The following is a 21,389-nucleotide window of genomic DNA, read 5'->3' as shown; positions in this document are numbered from 1 at the left end:
AAAAATAATTTCATCCGTAGTAAATGCTCTCAACTCTCCAACTCGAATTCTTCCTGCTCCTTCTGGCACCTTACCAAAAACCTTTCTAACAACTTTACCTCATCATCCTTCCCTCCTCTTTTCTACTCTGATGGCTCTGTAGCTATTTCTTCTCCTGATAAAGCAGATCTCTTCGCTCAGTCTTTCTCCTCCAATTCCACCTTAGATGATTCGGGTGCTGTTCCTCTATCATTTCCCCCCCTCTGGCTTCTTCATGGCTGACATTAAAATTTCTTCAGCTGATGTATTTTCTACCATCACTGGCCTTAACACTAACAAGGCATATGGGCCTGATGAAGTCCCTCCTGTTGTTAAGAACTGTGCTTCTGTGCTTACACCCTGCCTAGGTAAACTCTTTTGTCTTTGTCTGTCAACTTGTACCTTTCCTTCTTGTTGGAAGTTTGCTCTCATTCAGCCACTCCCAAAGAAGGGTGACCATTCCCAACCCTCTAACTATCGTCCAATTGCTATAACATCCTGTATCTCAAAAGTTTTCGAGTCAATTCTTAATGGAAAAATTTTAAAGCATCCTTCCTATCACAACCATCTTTCTGATCGTCAGTATGGGTTCCATCAGGGACGCTCCACTGGCGATCTTCTCACCTACCCTTCAGACTCCTGGTCATCCTCCTTTGAGGACTTTGGCGAAAGCTTTGCCATTGCACTTGACATCTCAAAGGCTTTCTATTGAGTCTGGCATAAATCTTTAATTTCCAAACTGCCCTCTTACGATTTCTATCCTTCTATCTGTGCCTTCATCTCTAGCTTCCTTTCTGGTGGTTCTATAACCGCTGTTGTAGACAGCCATCATTCTTCTCCTAGATCTATCAACAGTGGTGTTCCTCAGGGCTCTGTCCTATCACCAACTCTCTTCCTTTTATTCATTAATGACCTTCTGAGCTGTACACCTAACCCTATCCACTTGTACGCTGATGACTCCACCCTTAAGCATTCCATTCAGTTCCCGCAACGTCCATCTCAGCAATTACTTCAGCAAACAAGGGATGAGGCTATGGCACACCTAATGTCTGACTTGGGTCGTATCTCTGACTGGAGTAAAGTTTTTAATGCATCAAAGACTCAGTTCTTACACCTATTAACCCGACAAAATATTCCACAGGTGTACCCACTAATGTTTAATAATATTCAGCTGAATCCTGTATCATCCTTGAACATGCTTGGGGTTTCATTTACTCGGGACTTGTCTTGGAAAGATCATATTACATCTCTTGTAAAATCTGCTTCTAAGAGATTAGATGTGCTTAGTTGACTCCTTTCCTTCTTTATCCCTGCACAATTTTTGACTCTATACACGGGTTTTATCCGCCCCTGTGTCGAGTACAACTCTCATGTGTGGGGAGGCTCCCCACATACAGCTCTTCTCAACAGGGTGGAGTCAAAGACTTTTCGTCTCATTAACTCTCCTCCTCTTACTGACTCCCTTCAACCTCTGTCTCTTCGCCACACTGTTGCATCTTTATCTCTCTTCTATCGCTGCTTCAATGGTCACTGTTCCTCTGAACTGTGTGCATGCATTCCTCCACCTCTATGATGGGAGCGTAGCACCTGTCTAGCAACAAACTCTCATCCTTTTTCTGTCCAACTCTCTAATGCAAGAGTTAACCATTACTCCTAGTCCTTCATTTATGCAACAGATCAACTCTGGAACTGTCTCCCTCTCTCTGTATTTCCTGCTTCCTATGGTCTGCAGTCTTTCAAAAGCAGTGTGTCCAGGCATTTTGAAATGATCGGATCTTGAATTTGGCTCTCTCTGTTATTTTGTTTTTCTCTTGGAGGGAACAGTTATTGCGGGCTCGTGGCCTTTGATTCCTTTTTCAAAAAATAAATAAATAAATTAAAAAAAATAAAATAAAAAATCTCATGGGGTGCCGTCTTCGTGTCTCAACCAGTCAAACTTTGCTTTAAACTCATTTGAGTTTTTGAACTGGATGATCTCTTTGTCCAGGCCATTCCACAGGGCAGTGCATCTGTATGGAAAACTTTATTCCTTGACTTCCTTCATGCAACTTATCTTTATCAATTTTTTTCCATGCCCTCTCATTGCTGCCCTGTCCCATACAAAGAGATCTTCTCTGTCAATATTATCTACTCTCATCATGGCCCTGAACACTGCAATTATGTCATCCCCCTCTCTCTCTTGTTTCTTCTAAGGAAGGCAGACCCTGCTTCTAGTCTCTCCTTGTACGATACATCTGCCAGGCTTGGGATCATCTTGGTTGCTGCTCTTTGTATTCTCTCTATTTTGTTTATATCTTTCTTTCTATGTAGGGACCTCACCACTGCTATATATTCCAACCTAGGATGGATCATAAGCGCTATCAATTTTTTCATCACCTCCTCATTCATGTACTGAAATGCCACTCCTATATTGTCAAGAGCTTATATGTCTCTGACAATCTTGTTAATGTGTTTTTCGGGTGACAGATTATCCTGGACCAACACTCCCAGGACCTTCTCTTCTCTTGCTTTTGTGACTGGTTCCTTTCCCATTGAGGAATTCAGTGATGACCTATTTGTACTTTTACCCATTTCCAATATTTTGCATTTTATTGCATTGAATTTCATTTCCCATACTCGGCTCCACTCATAAATTCTGTCCAGAGCTTCCTGCAGCAATTTAGGGGAGGGCAGTGATGCTTCGGACATTAAAAAAATATATACATATGTATATATGTATTTATAAAAATTCAGGTTTAAGCAGGAGTAATCTGGTTTATGTTAAAATGATGCCATATCATTTGGCCCTTTAGGGTAATAATATAAAATTCTTAGCTCTTTTCAGCATTAAGCTATGGTTAACGAAACACAAGTGACTAAATCGTACGAACCATCCCTACCAGTGGTGATGGTCCAGACTGCAGGGTGGGATGGTTCGGCCATATATATTACTCAGCATATTCTTAAAACAGTGTGAGTTATAATGGATAAAAACAAACATTTATTAATTCAAAGATATTTCTTTTTCCTAAAGTACAATATTAAACTTCAGAATCCAGATGAACTACTTGATATCTGTTAAAAATAAATTATAACTGAAACAACCTTCACCAAATTTAATAATAAATTACTTAACCTCTTACTTTCTGCTACAAAATTATGCATAATTAGTCTTCTCTCTCTCTCTCTCTGGAATACTGACTCCACATTTCACTTTCTAGGCCTTATTTCAGATGGAATAACTTAAGACTTTTAATGCATATTGCATCCTGCAAAACCGAAATAGAAGTTGCAATATTCCCCTTCCTTCTTTTAACACTTTGACGAATAGGTGAAACAAACAAATCCATTAATATATATTCCCTGATTCCGAATCATCCCGAATCTATGTAATTAATTGACGGGTACTCTCAAGTTTCACATGAGAGTTTAACATTCGTTTTTCATAGCAATATGTTCTACATGCAACACAGATTCACCCTGATAATGCACAGTTCGATGCTTGGCATATTCATAAAGGCTTATGATATACACTTAAATTATTACATAGGAGGTGTATAAAAACAAAAAATCTGACCTGCATAAAAAAATGAGGCGTTTCTAGCTTGGAGGTTCTGTGTGGCCGAAGTAAACAAACTCTCTCACTTTCATGCAAGATCACACGGCCCTAGATCCCATACGTTTCTCAGGGAATGCACTGTCCGAACTATCACCGCCCTCCCCTACAATCTTCTTCAACTTCTGTTCTCCTCATGATCTTTGCATTATCTGCAAAGAGACTTGTATAACTGCTCAATCCAAATACCATATTATTTATGTAAATCAGGAACATTACAGGCACCAGCACTAAGCTCTGTAAAACTCCATTTGTTACTTTCCGCCATCCTGACACACAGTTCAATCATCTAATCCACGGCAATATGGTTCTGGACTACTGCTGTGCTTAAGAAATTCCTTGGTTTATAAATAACTTAATTTGTGGGAAAAATTACTAATGGTTCTGGTCTCTGAGCCAAGTTGCCACATACCACCCTACCTACACCCAACTAGTCAACAGTGAACACTGGCACACACTCAAATAATTACAGTACTCAGTGCATGTATTCCTGGGAATAAAGAATATTAAACATTAAATAAACAATATTAGAGGGTCTTACCTGACTCCGACTGATGACAATGCTTAAGTGGAAGGGGTGGGGGTGGGGGTTTTGAGGCTAGAGGAGAACTAGGGCCTTTCAGCATGAGGCGAGCATGGTGGTGCCTCATGTTGCCGCTGCCTCAGCCCCGCTTCTTCTTCGATTCGTTGACACCATAATCAGCAACTATTCTTGCCTTTTTCTCTCCAGTATCGATGTGACGTATTACATCGATTTTCAGATTATAATTAAGTGGTGCCTTTTTTTCTGTCCCTTTTGTGACAAAGTCTTAGACCAGCTGTGGTCTGGCATTGTATCACACTAGAAGTGCAAGTAAGGGAACAAAAAAAAGGGCCAGGTAATCCTAAGAAACTGCGCATGTGACCACTATTGCAACGGGTGTTGCAGGAATAAACAATGGAGGGAAGTAGTGCGCGCACTTGCAGCCAGGGAAGGGTTATGATTGGTTTCTCATTGCCTGTCATGCTTGTTTGTGCATGGCTGATGACTGCAGTTTGTGGCAGACATGTGCCACGAAAATCTCAATGGAAATAACTTTGGTGCCAAAAGTCCGTGCTTTAACCCGTGCCGTCCCAGCGACGTGAACTAACACGGCAACATTGCAAGGTCCCTAATTTGCACAATTTTCAATTTTCGCGAGTGATTTCGTGAGTGATTTTGGGCACGTATACACGGGACACCTTCCTCTATTCCTCTACAAGATGCCAAGCAGGAACAATGCCTTACACCGCATAACCTCTCCCCCCCCCCTGCATGCCATTGTCTTGGCAATTCACCTGTTACCAGTGACCTGGCCAGAGTGATTCCCCAATCGATGACAATGTGGAGGACAAAGTTTATATAGCATTAGAGGAAGAAACAGTCAGAATTGATGATCAGGTAATGTGGGAAAAAAAAGGCCATGAATGGTGATGAGTTAGTGAGTGAAACAATGCTTATAATGCCTATATTACTGTTTGAAAACCAATATACTCTTGTACTACATATAAATTCGTACCAAGTAAATAAATAAATACTGTTTATCTATCTATCTATCTATCTATAGCCCGACGCCCTAATCCCGCAAAGGGTGGCCGCAGACAAAACGCCTCCAAGTCACTCTGTCACCCACCATTTGACTCCCCTCCCCCCAACTCACCCCCCCCTCCCTCATATAACTCTCAACTCCATCCCTCCACCTCATCCTCGGTCTACCCCTCCCTCTCCCCTCCCTCCACCTCACCTACATACCCTCTTAGTCAGTCTTTCATTCTCCATCCTCTCCACATGTCCAAACCACCTCAGTGTATTTCTCCTAATCTTTTCAACCACATCCACATCTACCCCACAACGTTCCTTCACTTCTTCATTCACAACCTGTCTCCCTCCATGTCACTCCACATGCTCCTCTCAAGTAACTAATTTCCACTGCTCTCACTCTTGACTTGTTCCCCTCTTGCAAGGTCCACGCCTCGCTTCCATACGTCAGGGTAGGGATCACAATACCATCATGCAGTGACTTCTTAACTTCCATACTCACCTCCCTATTTCTCATCACTGCTTTCAGTGTGCCAACAACCTTCCTTCCCTGCTGTACCCTTTCACGTACTTCATCCCCCAAAGTTCCATCCTTACTCATCACACTACCCAAGTACTTGAATGCACTCACATTCTCCATATCCTCACCATCCAACCTCACTGCACACTCTGTGACTTCATTCCTCTCAAACACCATAACTTTACTTTTGTTTACATTAACTTTCAGCTTCCTCCTCCTACACACTGTCCCAAATTCATTCACCAAACCTTGCAACTCCCATTCATCTTCACTCAACAATACTGTATCATCAGCAAACAGCAACACCGGAAGCTTCCAAATCTCACCCTCATTCATTAAGGCCACCCCACATCCACTGCCCTACCTTGTACCTCCTTTACGACCCCATCCATATATATATTAAACAGCCAAGGAGACATTACACACCCCTGTTTCAGTCCCACATTGAGATCAAAGAACTCACTCAGCTCACCATCCACTCGCACCGTAGCCCTAGCTCCCTCGTACATACTCTTCACAGCACTCAACAATTTCCCCTCCACTCCATATATTCTTAATACCTTCCACATACCTTTCCTATCCTATTCTGTCATAAGCTTTCTCCAAGTCCATGAAGGCAGCGTACACTTTCCTTCCCTTCTCTAGATACTTCTCCACTAAACATCTTAGAACAAATATCTGATCTACACACCCTTTTCCCTTCCTAAATCCCCCTTGTTCTTCTCCAACTAGCTCCTCTGTCATATGCCTAACCCTATCAATGAGTATTCTACCATATATTTTACCAGTCACACTAAAAAGGCAAAATACCTATGGTTACCACATACTTCTCTCTCCCCTTTTCCTTTGTACAGAGGAACAATTATACCTGATTTCCAGTCCTCTGGAACCCTTCCCTCTTCCCAAGCCAATCTACACAACTTCCATATCCACTCCACAACAATCTCACCCCCATACCTAAGCATTTCACCACACACTCCATCAATTCCTGGGGCCTTTCCCAGCTTAATCTTCTTCATCGCTTCCACTACTTCCGACCTACTGATCTCTTCCTCCCTCCTCTCATCTCTTCTTCTCCCAGCCATTCCCCAACCACTTATACTCACACTGCTCTCACTCTCTACATTCAACAAAATAGTTAACCTCCCATAGAACTCGTTTTCTTTGGTGCCAGCCTGTTAGAAAACCCAGTCAGGTAAGGAAGTACTTGCACCTAAATCGAGTATTTTAAACCTCAGGTGAGCGATTTCTCTATGAATTTTCGATGTTTCTCACCAAAAGCGGATGTTTAAGCCCCCCCCAAAAAAGGTCCAAAAATGTCGGGATGGGGCGGGTTAAGCACATAACCGTGGTTTCTGCTACTTTTGGTTCTGAGCAGGAACCATGCTGTGGATTAGAAAACCGTGGCTTACAAGCACGCATTTTATGTGACTCAACAGTGTTGTCCTTTATTACTGTCCTCATCTGTTGGTCTCTTATGAATCTCTCATCCACTCCATGAGGTTACCCTTCAGTCCACCTACGTGCTTCAATTTCCACATTGGTCACTTATGGGGAACCTTATCAAAGGCTTTCTCCAGATCTAAGTAAAGTACAGTACCCTTGCGTCCAACACGCGTTAGTCCAGCACGATTCGGGTCCAGCACGGAGAGCAATTAGTTAGTATTATTTAATACGATTTAATTACTGCAACACGAGTGTGTTAGCATAACACGCACAGAGCTCCAAGAAGTGGACGAAATCGCAGAGTTCACTCTAGCACGATCACCTCCGTTCCAACACGGACATACTGGACATTCCCATGATGATGATAGCCAATGAAAACTTCTGATCAAGTAGCCTTCCCCGCCCGCTATCGTGACGTGATCGTGATGCCGCCCAATTAAAAAGGCTTCTGGTGTCACGTGACGTTTTGTTTAAATTTCTCCCGCCACAGCACCACTCAGTCGCATAATTGCATTGGAAGGTGCTTTTTTCTTGCTGCATTTTCTGCCCTTGTTACTGCATTTTACCCTGCTCACGATGCCTAGGAAGCCTTCTGAGAACCCCAAGAAGCGTCGGCACCTCCCTCAGGCCACCAAGCTAGAAAGCATTGAGAGAAAGAAGAAAGGGGAGAGGTAAGTTGACATTGCCAAGGCCTATGACATGAATGAAGCCAACGTGATCATAAAAAACTAAGACAAGATCCTGGCAGCCGAAGGCTATCACACGGCACTTCATACCAGGTTTGCTGAGGATAAGATGGTAAATTGGAACGGTAACGTGGTAAAATTGCTGACGATACCGCGGGCATTTGGAATTCATCTGGATGGATTCCTGCCGAGGATACGACGGCCAAACAGTGTGACCAAAACCCAGGCGACTCGACAGAGAATGTATCGTACTACAGCATTGAACATTTAGCCTGACACTGAATACATATTAATATTTTAGAATAAATATCAATCGTTTTGAAACCCTTCTCATCAGCGTGTGTACCAGTTTATAAACAAAGTTGCTTCTCCTTATTTTCTACTGAGTCAGCGACAGCGATCACTTTCCACAGTCACGAGACGGGGCTCTGGCAACAGTGTGAGAAGCATGCACTTTGCCGAGGATTACAGTGCTAGGACAGGCAGAAGCAGGACCTTCCATGGCTGTGGACGAAGATAGTGATTCTGAGTGTGATTTCGAAGGATTTATGAGGGAGGTTGAGGAGGAGCAACAGCCATTACCCGCAAGTGACGCCAGCAGCCATCCTCTGGGGACCCAGTAGGACTACCTACAGCCTTGGATACCACCTTCCATTCCCAGCAAGCCCACCAACACTATCCTAAAAGGTTAGTTATCATTCATAGCACAGTACCATTTATTATAATTACAATAGTACCAATATATGTATAGGTATATGGTAGGTATTTAGGGTGACTTTTCCGAGGGTTGCTGACATAATTCATTTTTCCCCATAAGCTCTATTGTTAGTCCAACACGTTTTTGGTCCAACAGGTGACCCATGCACGACAATATTACCGTGCTGGATGCAAGGGTACTGTAATCCCTTAATCATCCAACATAATAGAGCCAAAGGCATGTGTGGGCAATGGCTCTGTCCGGATAATGGACTTCGCCCCTGGCCCCCATCCGTACATTACCTAACTTTGAAAGCCAATGTAAAAGGCCACTAAAGTACATTGCACAGTACTTGTTCCTGTTGTTTAACACTACTCTATCTGGTCAAGCAAAGCTATAAACCACAGCCAAGTAATTACCTTGGTCAAGCAGACCCATCAACCACTGCAGGGCCATACCTTGCAGTGATATGAAAAAACCATGAGAAAACTGGCTACACAAGAAAAATGCAATGGACACACAAACCTATCTATCCATCTATTGCCAGACACCTCAATCCCGTAAGGGGTGGCCACAAATGAATCGCCTCTATGTGCTCTGTCCCCCGCCATTTCACTGCCCTGCTCCCAGGTCACACCCCCCTCTCTCATATATCTCTCCATTCCATTCCTCCACCTCATTCTTGGCCTCCCCTTCCCTCGCCCCCCTTCTACCTCACTCACATACACTTTCCTCATCAGTCTCTCGCTCTCCATCCTCTCCACATAGCCAAACCACCTCAATGTGTTTCTCCTAACGTTTCCTATCACATCCACATCCACACCACAATGCTCCTTCACTTCCTCAGTCATCAGTCTGCTTCTCCATGTGACTCCACATACCCTTTAAAATACCCTATTTTCACTGCTTTCACTCTTGACTTGCGTCCCTCCAACAAGGTCCAAGGTTCACTTCCATACGTTACAGTAGGTATCACAATACTGTCTTGCTGTAACTTTTTCGCTTCCATGCTCACTTCCCTGTTTCTTATCACTGCTTTCAATGAACCACCAACCATAGTGGTAAAACAGAATAAAATCATGGTAAAATAGGATCAAATCACAGTACAGTAGTGTAAGCTAAAATAAAATCAATGTACAGTAGACACTCACGATTCCTCGCTGGGCACTTTGCTGAATAACCTGCTAGCTCCTTGACTCTGACTGTTATACCGTTGCTGGCAAAGCTGTTGCATGGCACAGTACATCCCATGAGGTCCAGTGGCATAGTCAGAAGAGCTCAGTTGGAGCAGAGTCAAGGAGGATCTCCTGCAGTCGGCTCAGAGAAGTGACTGTGGGATGTGGACTGCCTACTTCTGGTGACTCTGAAGACAGCCACAAACTCACATCCAGGGGAGACACAACAGCCGATGACATGCTATATTGAGGTCACATTGTTGAAGGCGTGGTTTGACGCTGTAATGGTGGCAGAAAAGAGGTGGACTGGGCGGGGGTCAGAGGCCACACAGAACGCAGATGATCACTCTTCACCTTGTGGAGGATCTGCCACACAGAATGCAGATCCTCCACAAGGTGAAGAGTGATCATCTCTCTGTCACGGTCTGGGTGCTTGCTCAGCATACTCAAGCACCTGCTCGTGGTGTGCCTGGAATGTGCTCAGGCAGAAGATGGCTGGAGTACTGCAATTCTCCAGGTCTTCTGCATCATCCTCTTTGGTCTCTTCTGGCCAGGCAGCAGCAAAAGATGTGGTGATCTCGATGTCAGACATAATCTGAAAGCCGAGATAATCCCCAGCCTTGTCTAACCACTCCCTCACATCATCGACATCCACAGCCTCGCCTGCATTATGAAGGTGAAAGAGGAAATCGTCTACGTCAAAACCCAGAAAGTCATGTCTACTCTCTTGTCCCTGAAAAAGATGAGACCAACCACTTTCGAGGGTTTTCACAGAGACCTTCTTCCATGCACTTGCCCAGTTGTACACTGCAGACTTGAGGTTGTAGTGTAGGTTTTCCAGTGTCCTCTGCCTTTGTGTATTCAGCCTGACTTTGCTCGTCCTCGTCCTTGAGAACAACCATTACCTCGTCCAGGAACCTCTCTCAGTACAGCCTCTTCTTGGCCACGATAACACCCTGGTCCACTGGTTAAATCAGGACAGTGGTGTTAGGTGGCAAAAACATGCACCTAATGTGACCGACATCTGCAACCAATTCCTTCTCGGAGGGATGCACAGGGGCATTTTCACGAGGGATTCCAAGTTCCTGTGTTTGATAGTGGATGACCTCCTTGACAAAATGCCTGTGGAACCAATCTGTGAAGATCTTTGAGGTAAACCAGGCCTTTACAGAATGGTACCACACAACAGGAAGGACATTCATTAGCTTATGAAGGTAACGGGGCTGTTTTGTTCAACCAACAATAATGGGCTTCAGCCAGTGTGTCCCATTAGCATTAGCATAGCACAAAGCCAATACCTGTTGCATGGACAACTTGTGGCCAGGCACATGTTTCTCCAATTTTGTCAGCATTATAGACTTGACTGAGAGCAAGGCCCTCTTTCTCAATCAAGCCTAACAAATTCTGGCGAAATTCCTTCACTCCCTCCTCACTTGCATCCAAAGCTTCGCCATGGGTCTTACATTTGTAAGACCATGCTGAAGCTTGAACCTGAACAACCAACCTTTGGATGCCTTGAAGTCTGGGATGTTGTGAAGGTGGGCGAACTTCTCGGCAGCAGCCTTCAACTTGGTGCCTCACACTAGTGCACCTGCAACCCCTTGTTGGCAGTTCCAGATCATTGTCGAAAGGTCTACTTCAACATGCTGGGGCAAGCTCATAGCCTTCCGTTTGGTATTGCATCTGTTCTTCTTGTCAAAATCTACCACGTACTGGGTGAGTTTTTCATGGGCTTTCCTGATGTCATGTAGGGTTGAGCTGGCCATGTTGCTCTCCTTTAAGATTTGGGAAGTGGACCACCCCACATCAGTTTTACTCAGGATCTCCTGCTTCTTCTCCAAAGTTAGCACTACCTTCTTCCTTTTCCATGGTGGGGGGGCAATCATCACACACCCTAGGATAATGCATGCAAGGAATAGCAAGGCCTGAAGCAGGTAGGGAACCACCACAAAAGCCACCACATGCACTGCCATAGCAACAAACTACCCAGCCAGACGTGGTGACACCACTGGGCTGTTTACTGCCCGTCCAGGCAGAAATTTTCGCACGACCATAATTTCAACTTAGATGCATTTTGTCCGGATATTATGGAAAAATGTACGAATAATGGTTTCGAAAAGCCAGATCACAATGTCTGGTTAATGGTCATCTGGATAATAGTGGGATTGTTGTACACACAATCCACCCAAATCTCTCTCTCCTGTAGCACATCAATCACCTTTGAGCAGAAGAATAACTAATTAGAGACAAACAACCTTCCATTTCTGAATCCAAATTGGCTTTCTGCCAAAATATCCATCTCCTCCAGATATTTTATTCACCTCTTTTTCAAGATTCTCTTGCACACTTTTGCAACCATTCTGGTCAGGGACACTAGTCTATAATTCAGGGGCTCTTCCTTATTCCCTCCCTTGTAAATTGGTGGCACATTGGCCCTCTTTCATTCCCAAAGCACTTTCCCTTCTTCCAGAGAACACACAATTAAACTAAGAATCTTATCTGCCAGTTGTTCTCAGCTTTCCTTTAGTATCCAGTTAGAGATCCCATCAGGCCCTGGGGCTTTCCTTACATCTTGAGTATCCAGTAATTTCTACACTTCCTGCACTTCCACTTTTAGATCTTTTAACACTAAATTTCAAGTCACTCCCTCCCCCTCCACAAAATCACTTTCCTTGGCGAAAACCAATTGGATAATTTTGTTCACTATTTCAGCTTACATTACTGCATCTTTATAGACCTTTCCTTCTATTTTCAGCCTATTGATTCCTTCCTTGTGTTTCAATATGCCATTGACAAACTTGTAAAGCAATTTAGCTTCTTCCTTACTTTTGTCAATTATACCTCTTTCAAAGTTTCTTTCTTCCTCTCTACAGATTCTTGTATACTTTATTAATTTCTAGTTCTTTTGTATTCTTCCTTTGTTCTATTGTTGCCTCTCTTTCTCCATTTGTTCCATGCCACATCCCTTCCTTTTTTTGTGATCATACACCTGTTGAACGAGTCCTTTTTCCAGTTCTCTCTCCCACTTATTCTTGACACATTTTTCCACACCCGAGTTGTAGATGTCTAGAAAGATATGCCACTTTTGCATCTCTCGATTCTCTGAATTCTTTCCAATCCGCTTCTACAAAAAATTTCCTCATTCCTGTAAAGTTTTCTTTCCCAGAGTTGTATCTCCCATGCATATATAGCTCATCTCTAGGTGCCAAGTTCTCTTCTATCATTTGGAAGTCAATCACTACATGGTCACTTTTTCCTATAGGACATAGATATTTCAGATTCAGCTATGTCTGGATCTTTGGTTAGCAGTAAATCTAGCCATGCTTGTGTGTCATCACCATTAAATCTTGTCTCTTCTTTGCCTCACTGGGTCATTACATTACTCATTTCTGTATTCGATATTATATTGCCCCACAAATCTTCACTACCTGCTGAGTCCCACTCCTCCCATTTCACCTCTATATAATTAGAGTCGTCCATCAGGATTATATTGTTGCTTTTCTCAATCACTTTCTGTAGGTGTCTAACCATCTCTGACAAGTGACATCTGGTATTCCACCTCATTCCATGCCCTTGCATTAGGGGGGATATAGGCTACCGCGATGTCTCTCCTGCTTTCCCCTCTGGTTTATAGTTTCATATTTATCAGTTGGCCCTACCTTCTCCCAGTTCTACATTATCCACATTTATGCAGTTCTTCACTGCTGGCATCACTCCTCCTCCTGTTTTTTCTTTTCTGTCTCTTCTCCATAGTTTGTATTTACCATCTCCCACTTGGATATCAATATCCTCTCTTACCTTGGTCTCTACAAAGCACATTATATCTGGCTCATTTTCCCTCAAGAAATTGTTGATTTCTAGCCTTGCCGTAAAAAAGCCAACTATATTAGCATATGCCACTTCTAATCTTTTTACGTTTTTTTTTTATTGTCCTTCTCCCTTCTTCTCTCCATCATTGCCATTTCCTTAAATTCTGGTCCATAACTCCAATAAAAGTCTGTCTTCTCTTCTTCCATTCTCTGGTCATTTTTTTCCTTAACTTTCTTGACTAGCTCCTATATTTTAGCTCTTCTTCCTCACTTGCATCTCTCCTTATCTAAACATTCTTGAACCCTTCCTTGTCAGCTAGTTTCCATGTCATATTAATGATCTCGTTTACTGTGACTTGTGAACCAAACTTAACATTGTGTATGTATGTGCAGCATATATGACATTTAAGCCCATCTCAATTTAGGTACAGTACAATGAAAATTTTAGGAGATGTTAAACACAGAGAATGAAAGTAATGAGAGTATAAGTGGCTGGGAGAAGGAGGGAGGTGAGAAGGGGGGAAGACATCAGTTGGATGGAAGTAAATGAAGCAATGAAGAAAGTCAAAATAGGGAAAGCCCCATGAATTGATGGCGTGTGTGGTGAAATGCTGAAGCATGGGAGAGAGATAGTAGTAGAATGAATATGAAAGTTGTGCAGATTGGCCTGGGAGGAAGGTAGAGTCCTGGAGGATTGGAAGTCAGGTATAATTATTCCCCTGTACAAAGGAAAAGGGGAAAAAGAAGTGTGTGATAATCATAAGGTCATTTGTCTTCTTAGGATAATAAGAAAAGTATATGGTAGTAAACTTACTGACAAAGTTTGAGAAATAACAGAGGACTTAGTCTGAGAAGAACAGGAAGGTTTTCGGAAGGGAAGAGGTTGTGTAGATCAGATATTCATCCTTAGGTATAAGTGGAAACATTTCTAGAGAAGGGAAAGAAGTTGTATGCAGCCTGCATGGATTTGGAGAGAGCAAATGACAAAGCGGATAGACAAGGAATGTGGAAAATATTACTAATATATGAGGTAAATGGGAAGTTGCTGAGTGCTGTGAAGAGTATGTATGAGGGTGCTAATGCTTCAGTGTGTGTGGATAGTGAACTGAGTGAGTTTTTCTAGCTCAGTGTTAGATTGAAACAGGGACGTGTCATGTCCCTATGTTTGTTCAGTCTGCAAATGGATGGTGTTATAAAAGAGGTATAAGTAGGGCAGTGGATGTTGGAGTGGCTCTGATGAGAGAGGGCAGCATTTGGAAACTTCCTGTACTGTTGTTTGCAGATGATATTGTGTTGTTAAGTGAAGATGAAGGGGAACTGCAAGGCCTAGTAACTGAGTTTGGGATAGTGTGTAAGAAACAGAATGTAAAGGTGAATGTTGGGAAGTGTAAAGCTATGGTCTTCAAGAGAAATGAAGTCACTAAACGTACAGTGAGGTGGATGATGAGGAAATGGAAAATGCGAGTGCATTTAAGTACTTGGGTAATGTGATGAATGAGAATGGGAGTTTGGAGGATGAGGTGCTTGAAAGGGTGTAACAAGGAAGAAAGGTTGTTGGTTCTTTTAAAGCTGTGATAAAAAATAGGGAAGTGAGCACGGAAGTAAAAAAGTTGCTGTATGATAGTATTGTGATACCAACTCTACTGTAATGTACTGAAATGAACCTTGAACCTTGGAAGGACATAAGTCGAGACTGAGAGCAGCAGAAATGAGTTATCTGACAAGAGCATGTGGAGTTATATGGAGAGACAGACTGTCAAATGAGGAAGTGAAGGAGCATTGTGGTGTGGATGTGGATGTGATAGACAGTGTTAGGAGAAATACACTGATTTGGTCTGACCATGTGCAAAGGATGGAGAGATAGAGTCTAATGAGGAGAGTGTATGTGATTGAGGTGGAGGGTGGGAGAGGGAGGGGGAGGCTGGGGATGAGATGGAGGGATAGAGTGGAGAGGTATGTGAGAGAGGGGGTGTATGAGCTGGGAGGAGGGCAATGAAATGGTGGGGGACAGGGCGACAAGGAGGCGATTTGTTTGTGACCATCCCTTATGGGATTGAGATGTCTGGCAATAGATAGACAGAAAATGATCCATCAATTTGTGCAGCTAGTGTACTCTCCAAAATCTTGTGTGCAAAGAGAACCTGTGCAAAAAGAGAAAATAGAAAACTTTCGCTAAAGCCCCTGTTTTCGCCCACAAGAATACAGTATTTCATTTTGTGTCTTGGTACATGAATGATACAGAGTACAGGAAAAACCAGTTACGTGATGGAGTTGTGTTTCTCAATACCAAACTGTGAACCAAAATATTGTGAAGTGTGATGGTGATAACTGTTTCTGGAAACCCAATTGTAAACTGAAGAAGTGGTGCCAGGCACAGCAAACCTCACTGACAGCAGTTATTTTATTGCTGTTAAATACTGAATCAGTTCTGACATTCAGTGACAGTACACAAATCTTCCTTAGCCTTTATCATTCTTTTTCTGTGCCTGCCCTCCTCCCTTCCTATTTCTCCCATCTTTCCTGTCACTTCTTGCTTTTCTTTCCATTACAAGTGGCTTTACATTGAGTGACAAGCCAAATGGTTTCCTGTATGCCAAGAAACCATTTACAGTGCTGGGTGGTAACCATATAACCAAACCATATGTGCTCCCTACATGTCAACAAGTGGGTTGGTGGAGGGTTAGTGCCCCTCCCTGTAAAACAAATAACTCAGAGTCAAATGGCCACCCCTTACGGGATTATGGCGTCTGGCAATAGATAGATAGACACAATTAAAGTCTAAGGTAATGGTGCAAATGTTTTCAAGTTACAGCCTCTGAAAAGCTATGATCTTTTATCTGACCTTCCAAGGTCATCCAAAGTCTAAGGGCATGCTGCCAAATGAAAGCCCATGTGAGACTTCCTGTATCTTGATAATAGTAAATATCTTTATCTTTAACGAGTTTCGAGCTATAGCCCCCTGAATATCTGAGACCTTGAGTTTGACCTTGCAAAGTCACTTATGGTCAAAAGTCTTAGTACCAGTTAAAAACCCATATAGGACCTCCTATATGTTGATAGTAGTAATTATCTATCTTCCACCAGTCTCAAGTTATAGTCCACTGAGTATCTGTGACTCTGAGTTCGACCTTTCAGCATCACTCAAGGTAAAAGGTCTTGGTGCCAAATGGAACCCCATATTACAAGTTCCTGTATGTTCATAATAGTAAATCTCTCTATCTTCAACTGCGTTCAAGTTATAGCCACTTGAAAATCCATGATCTTAATTTTGACCTTTCACTCTCACTGAAGCACCTCCAAAATTTAATCACTTTCTTTTGAGACCAGTGCCCACATATCCTGAAAGTTGTAATTTCATTCAGCTATTTTTCCATAATGTTGCTAACAAACAAACATACAAACAAACAAACAAATTACCAAAAGCAATACCTCGCTGGACTCCGTCCAGGCGAGGTGAATATTACAAACCAGGAGGGTTATACTGTGGGTTTAATGGGTTCAATGATATTTAGGTCAGAAGGTCAGCCAGGGTTACTGAAATTTGTTCATACTCTACTTGGCCATACCTTTATCCAAAAGCAGTTCACAGCCACCAAAGCACCACATCACTGTCACAGAAATCATACAATATCATACCATATAATATAGTTATACAACATCAGAGCAGTTATTGGTGTGTAATACGTCATTCAGGGGATGGTAGACGTGTTCAGGTGTCGATTGCCAGTCACCCCTTTAACTTCTGCCACAATCATTACTTGGACCAGGAAAAGTGGCAGCCATTTTGGACACATGTGGAAGGGTCTATAATCCTGGCTCAGAACTACAAGATGCTGAAGGACATGAAGAAGGGTCCTGTGCTGGTGATGATGGCATTGTTGAGGCTGTGGACACTGACTCTGGTGATGGAATGACAGTGATGCCAGAGGTGGAAGGTTATGGTGAAAGTGGGTGTCCCTCCAACTCCTCTGCAGGCAAAGTTAACTCTGATTGTGGTGTAATGCAGCTAGTGATGGATGCCTGCTTTGCCTTCTTCTTCCTCTAATACAGCTCACAGTACCAACATATTGGTTTACTGACATCACATTTCACCATTCTGCTCTTTGACATGTGTGGGTTTTGCTCTGCCAAGAACTCCATGGTTGTGTCAGTATTTGTGAGCACTTTTGTATGGACACTGACTGTCAAGGTGGGCTTGGGATGTGACTTCTTCATCTTCTCCACTGCCTCCATCTCTATCTGTTGCTGCTTAAAGTTGATAAGTTGTTTTTGCTGAGTGTCTTTGAATGGCTATCCAGGAGCTCTTGAATGTCAGTGTGGTCAAACTCATCAAAACCAGCATCCTTGGAGAGCTTGAAATGTTTTGATGAATACCGTTAACGATGAGCTCAGTCAACTGCGTGCACACTCAGACCCCACTTTCTGTCCAACATTGTTCATTGTCTCCTTTTTCACATCCTTCCATGCAGGTGCAATGTTGTCCACAGCCTTCTTGATGTTGTAGGTGCACAAAACTTTTTTCATGGTTTTTTGTTCATCATTGACTGCTGTCATCATTTCTGTCATGTTTATGCCTTAAAGATGGTAACACTCTGATCCATGGGTTGAATGAGCAATGTGGTGCTGGGCAGGAGAATATATATATCTCAGTATTGTTGGTCCAATCATCCATGATAGATGGTAATCTTTCAGACTGACGCCAACATCAAAGGCATTCTGTACTGAACTTAATTTTCTCTCCACCATAAGGATCATTGTACCAGGATGAGCAACTCATATTCTCAAAAAGGGTGTTAAAAATTAAAGACTATTACACTGGATCAGAAAATTCATAACCAGGACGTCATATAACAGGTCATTCCTGGTCAGTGCAATTGAAGACTTATTAATCAAATAAGTGGTATTTTTTGCTAACTTCAACAGCCATTAATGTGCCGAGAACATTGCAGACAGTTCTTATTAGCACTGAATGGTGTAGTGTTCTTGATTTTCATGATGCTGGCAACTTTCCATGTCTTTATTAGCATTGAGAAAATTAGGAGGAATACACTGAGGTGGTTTGGACATGTGGAGAGAATGGAGAATGAAAGACTGACTAAGAGGGTGTATGCAGGTGAAGTGGAGGGAGGGAGAGGGAGGGGGAAACCGAGGATGAGGTGGAGGGATGGAATCGAGAGGTATATGAGGGAAGGGGGAGTGAGTTGGGGGGAGGGCAGTCAAATGGTGGGTAACAGAGCAACTTGGAGGTGTTTTGTCTGCGGCCACACTTTGCAGGATTAGGGCGTCGGGCTATAGATAGATAGATAGATAGATTATTATCATTGAATGGTGCAGTGTTCTTGATTTGCATGATATTGGCAACTTTCCATACATTACCATATATTTCTTATGTCCAATTGTCATTAATGTGCCCAGAACTTTGCAGACAGTCTTCATTAGCATTGAATGGTGCAGTGTTCTTTATTTTCACAATATTGGCAACTTTCCGTACATTTCCATATATTTCTTATGCCACACAAAAACTATGCAGAGGCCTGTCTGAGTATTTACTTTTTATACCACACAAACTGAATTCATGTGCATGAGATCCACCCTTTGCGGGATTAGGCGTCGGGCTATAGATAGATAGATAGACTATGTTCAGTAGTGGGTCTGACCTGTGTGGGGTGTATGTCCTGTGTGAATGGCATATAGGTGTACATATGCATAGAGTATTTAGTGTGAAGAGTGCCTTTACAGTGTGTGTGGTCTATCTGAATCACAGGAAGTATATTGCATTACAGATATTCTTCTCTCAACAATGTCCCTCTTGATGATATTACAGTTTAACATTTCCAATTTTCAGACAACCTCTTCTGGCTGACAGTACTCAATTTCATTTTAATGATGCCTCTAAGAGGCAAAAATATGACAAGTGATATCTTATTTTGTACCTGTAAGATGAAAATAAATGAGTGATACTTGCATGAAGTACCATAGCAGCAATACTGGGAGTAAATATGAGTGCAGGTTGACCTGGTAAGAGTTTACTGTCACATTGCTAGAAGCATACAGTATTACCTGATGTGTATCTTTTCACTGTTTTATTAGTGATACTCATCTATTGTACATTGGTACTGCATACAGTAGCAGTATCTGGGGTTTCAGGCAATAATCAATTCAACTTAGTTAGGTTTTGGACTTTGGTTAGAGAACAGTTTCCCCAACAGGATCAACTTTGGAATCTCTGGCAGCATATTCTTTTTGAACCCATTTTATAATGTCTTCAGTTAATGTTAAATCACCAAATGTTATGGTTTTGGGCCATGCAACCCCATTGCTAAGCAAGAGATACCTGGAATTTGAAGTGCATGTGTAAGTCAAATACTGAAATATATGAGATGTATGAGCATGCACTAGACTGCCTTACCCAAGAGTGATGTTTGAGTGTGATTTAGTACCGATATGTCTGTGGTGGCCTGAGAAACAAACATTTTTTTTTTTTAATTTCCTTCCCTCACCTTATTAAGAACCAACTTTTCTGTGCAAAGATACTTCAAGGACAATTTTTTAGTATTAATGTAGTGAAATAGTATTAAAATCTTATTACAGAATATCTAAGCTTAGTAATGTATAAAGAAAACTTTTCTGTAAAGAGTATTATTTAAAATATATGAAAAAATAGAGCAAAACAAAAGGAAGAGAATGCTAAAGATGATTTTTAAAAATCTCTGAAAGGAGATGGTTACAATGTTGTTCTTTGTATGGATTGTTTGTATTCATGTATCTCTTCATTATGTCACATTTACAAAATCCTGTGATAAAACAACCTAAATAAAATTGCGGTGCTTCCCCTTCGTAACATGTAAGACCTCAAAGATGGACAGTTTCTAGTCTGCAGATGTATTATACACTATACAGTACACTCAAACCTCAGTTAATATGGTAAAAATAGCTCAAACATGAACCACGGTATTCAAAACTGCATTACTCAGATGATATGCTTACATGTTTACATGCGTGGCTTAGTCTAGACACATTTCAAAAGTCCCTCTATTACCCCATCTGCCCACCCTACCCCTCATCTCTTTTACCCCATCTGCCCACACTACCCCACATAAATAACCTTGACTGACACCCGCCATTATGTAATCACAATAACAACATAACATATGACAATTAAAGAACATTAACATTGACATAACAGTAACCAAAGTTATGCTGCGTACTGGTATGATGATGTTGTGTATCTCCCCGGCACTCTCCCCAACTCCCCCACCACCAAAGTTGATGTCACTGTTGAAGTGCTGCTGCTCCTGCACTCCGAACTGTGTCATCCAAGTTGAATCCCTCTAAATCCAGAGGTGAGACAATAGAACTGACCTCGATATCTTGTGCAGAGATATTGCTAAGGTCTGAGTCACTGGAGGTGGAAAGTTCTTGCTGTTGTGCAAATGCCTGCTGCCTGACTTGAAGAAAGTGAGTTGCTGTTGATGGGCATTGACCCTGGCATTAGACGTGGCCATGTATGCCCTAACTTCACTCTGAATGATGGCCACACTATGGTCTGCTTATTCCTGAGTAGCCAATCACAGTGAGCTGTGTGCATGACATCACTGCGTGGGAATGAACCACATAACTTTGAAACAAGCCCCATGTTACTTTAGCTTTATAACAAAGTAGGTGATTGTGTAACCTCAAAATCGCAGCTCTCAATGCCATGTTAAACAAGGCTTGAGTGTACTTTCATTTTAACAGAAGGCATACACTGTACTCTAAACCTGAATCCATGATTTATTAATGCCATAGTTTGCTTTGCAAGTCTATTCAGAACATGAATATAGTACGTAGTCAGGGAGGAGGAAAGTTTGTAAAGTTTGATGAAATGATAATGATGCGTATATTA

General features: G+C 42.2%; 1 protein-coding gene across 1 annotated transcript in view; it reads left to right on the top strand.

The window, feature by feature from the left end:
* The window catches only part of Cbl (E3 ubiquitin-protein ligase CBL), a 472,746-nt gene that overhangs the window by 358,495 nt on the left and 92,862 nt on the right, over window positions 1–21,389 (top strand). The window contains exons 10-12 of the mRNA XM_080278953.1: window positions 9,890–10,091; window positions 11,307–11,411; window positions 17,272–17,483. Of these exons, the coding sequence (XP_080135079.1) occupies window positions 9,890–10,091; window positions 11,307–11,411; window positions 17,272–17,483 (519 nt within the window). The remainder of the gene's footprint in view (window positions 1–9,889; window positions 10,092–11,306; window positions 11,412–17,271; window positions 17,484–21,389) is intronic.

Source organism: Coenobita brevimanus, chromosome 76 (assembly GCF_032717465.1).
Source record: "Coenobita brevimanus isolate Jiangsu-jjx chromosome 76, ASM3271746v2, whole genome shotgun sequence".
Classification (NCBI taxonomy): domain Eukaryota; kingdom Metazoa; phylum Arthropoda; class Malacostraca; order Decapoda; family Coenobitidae; genus Coenobita; species Coenobita brevimanus.
Note: the sequence above shows the minus strand (reverse complement) of the source record. Positions and strands in the feature narration are given on the sequence as shown.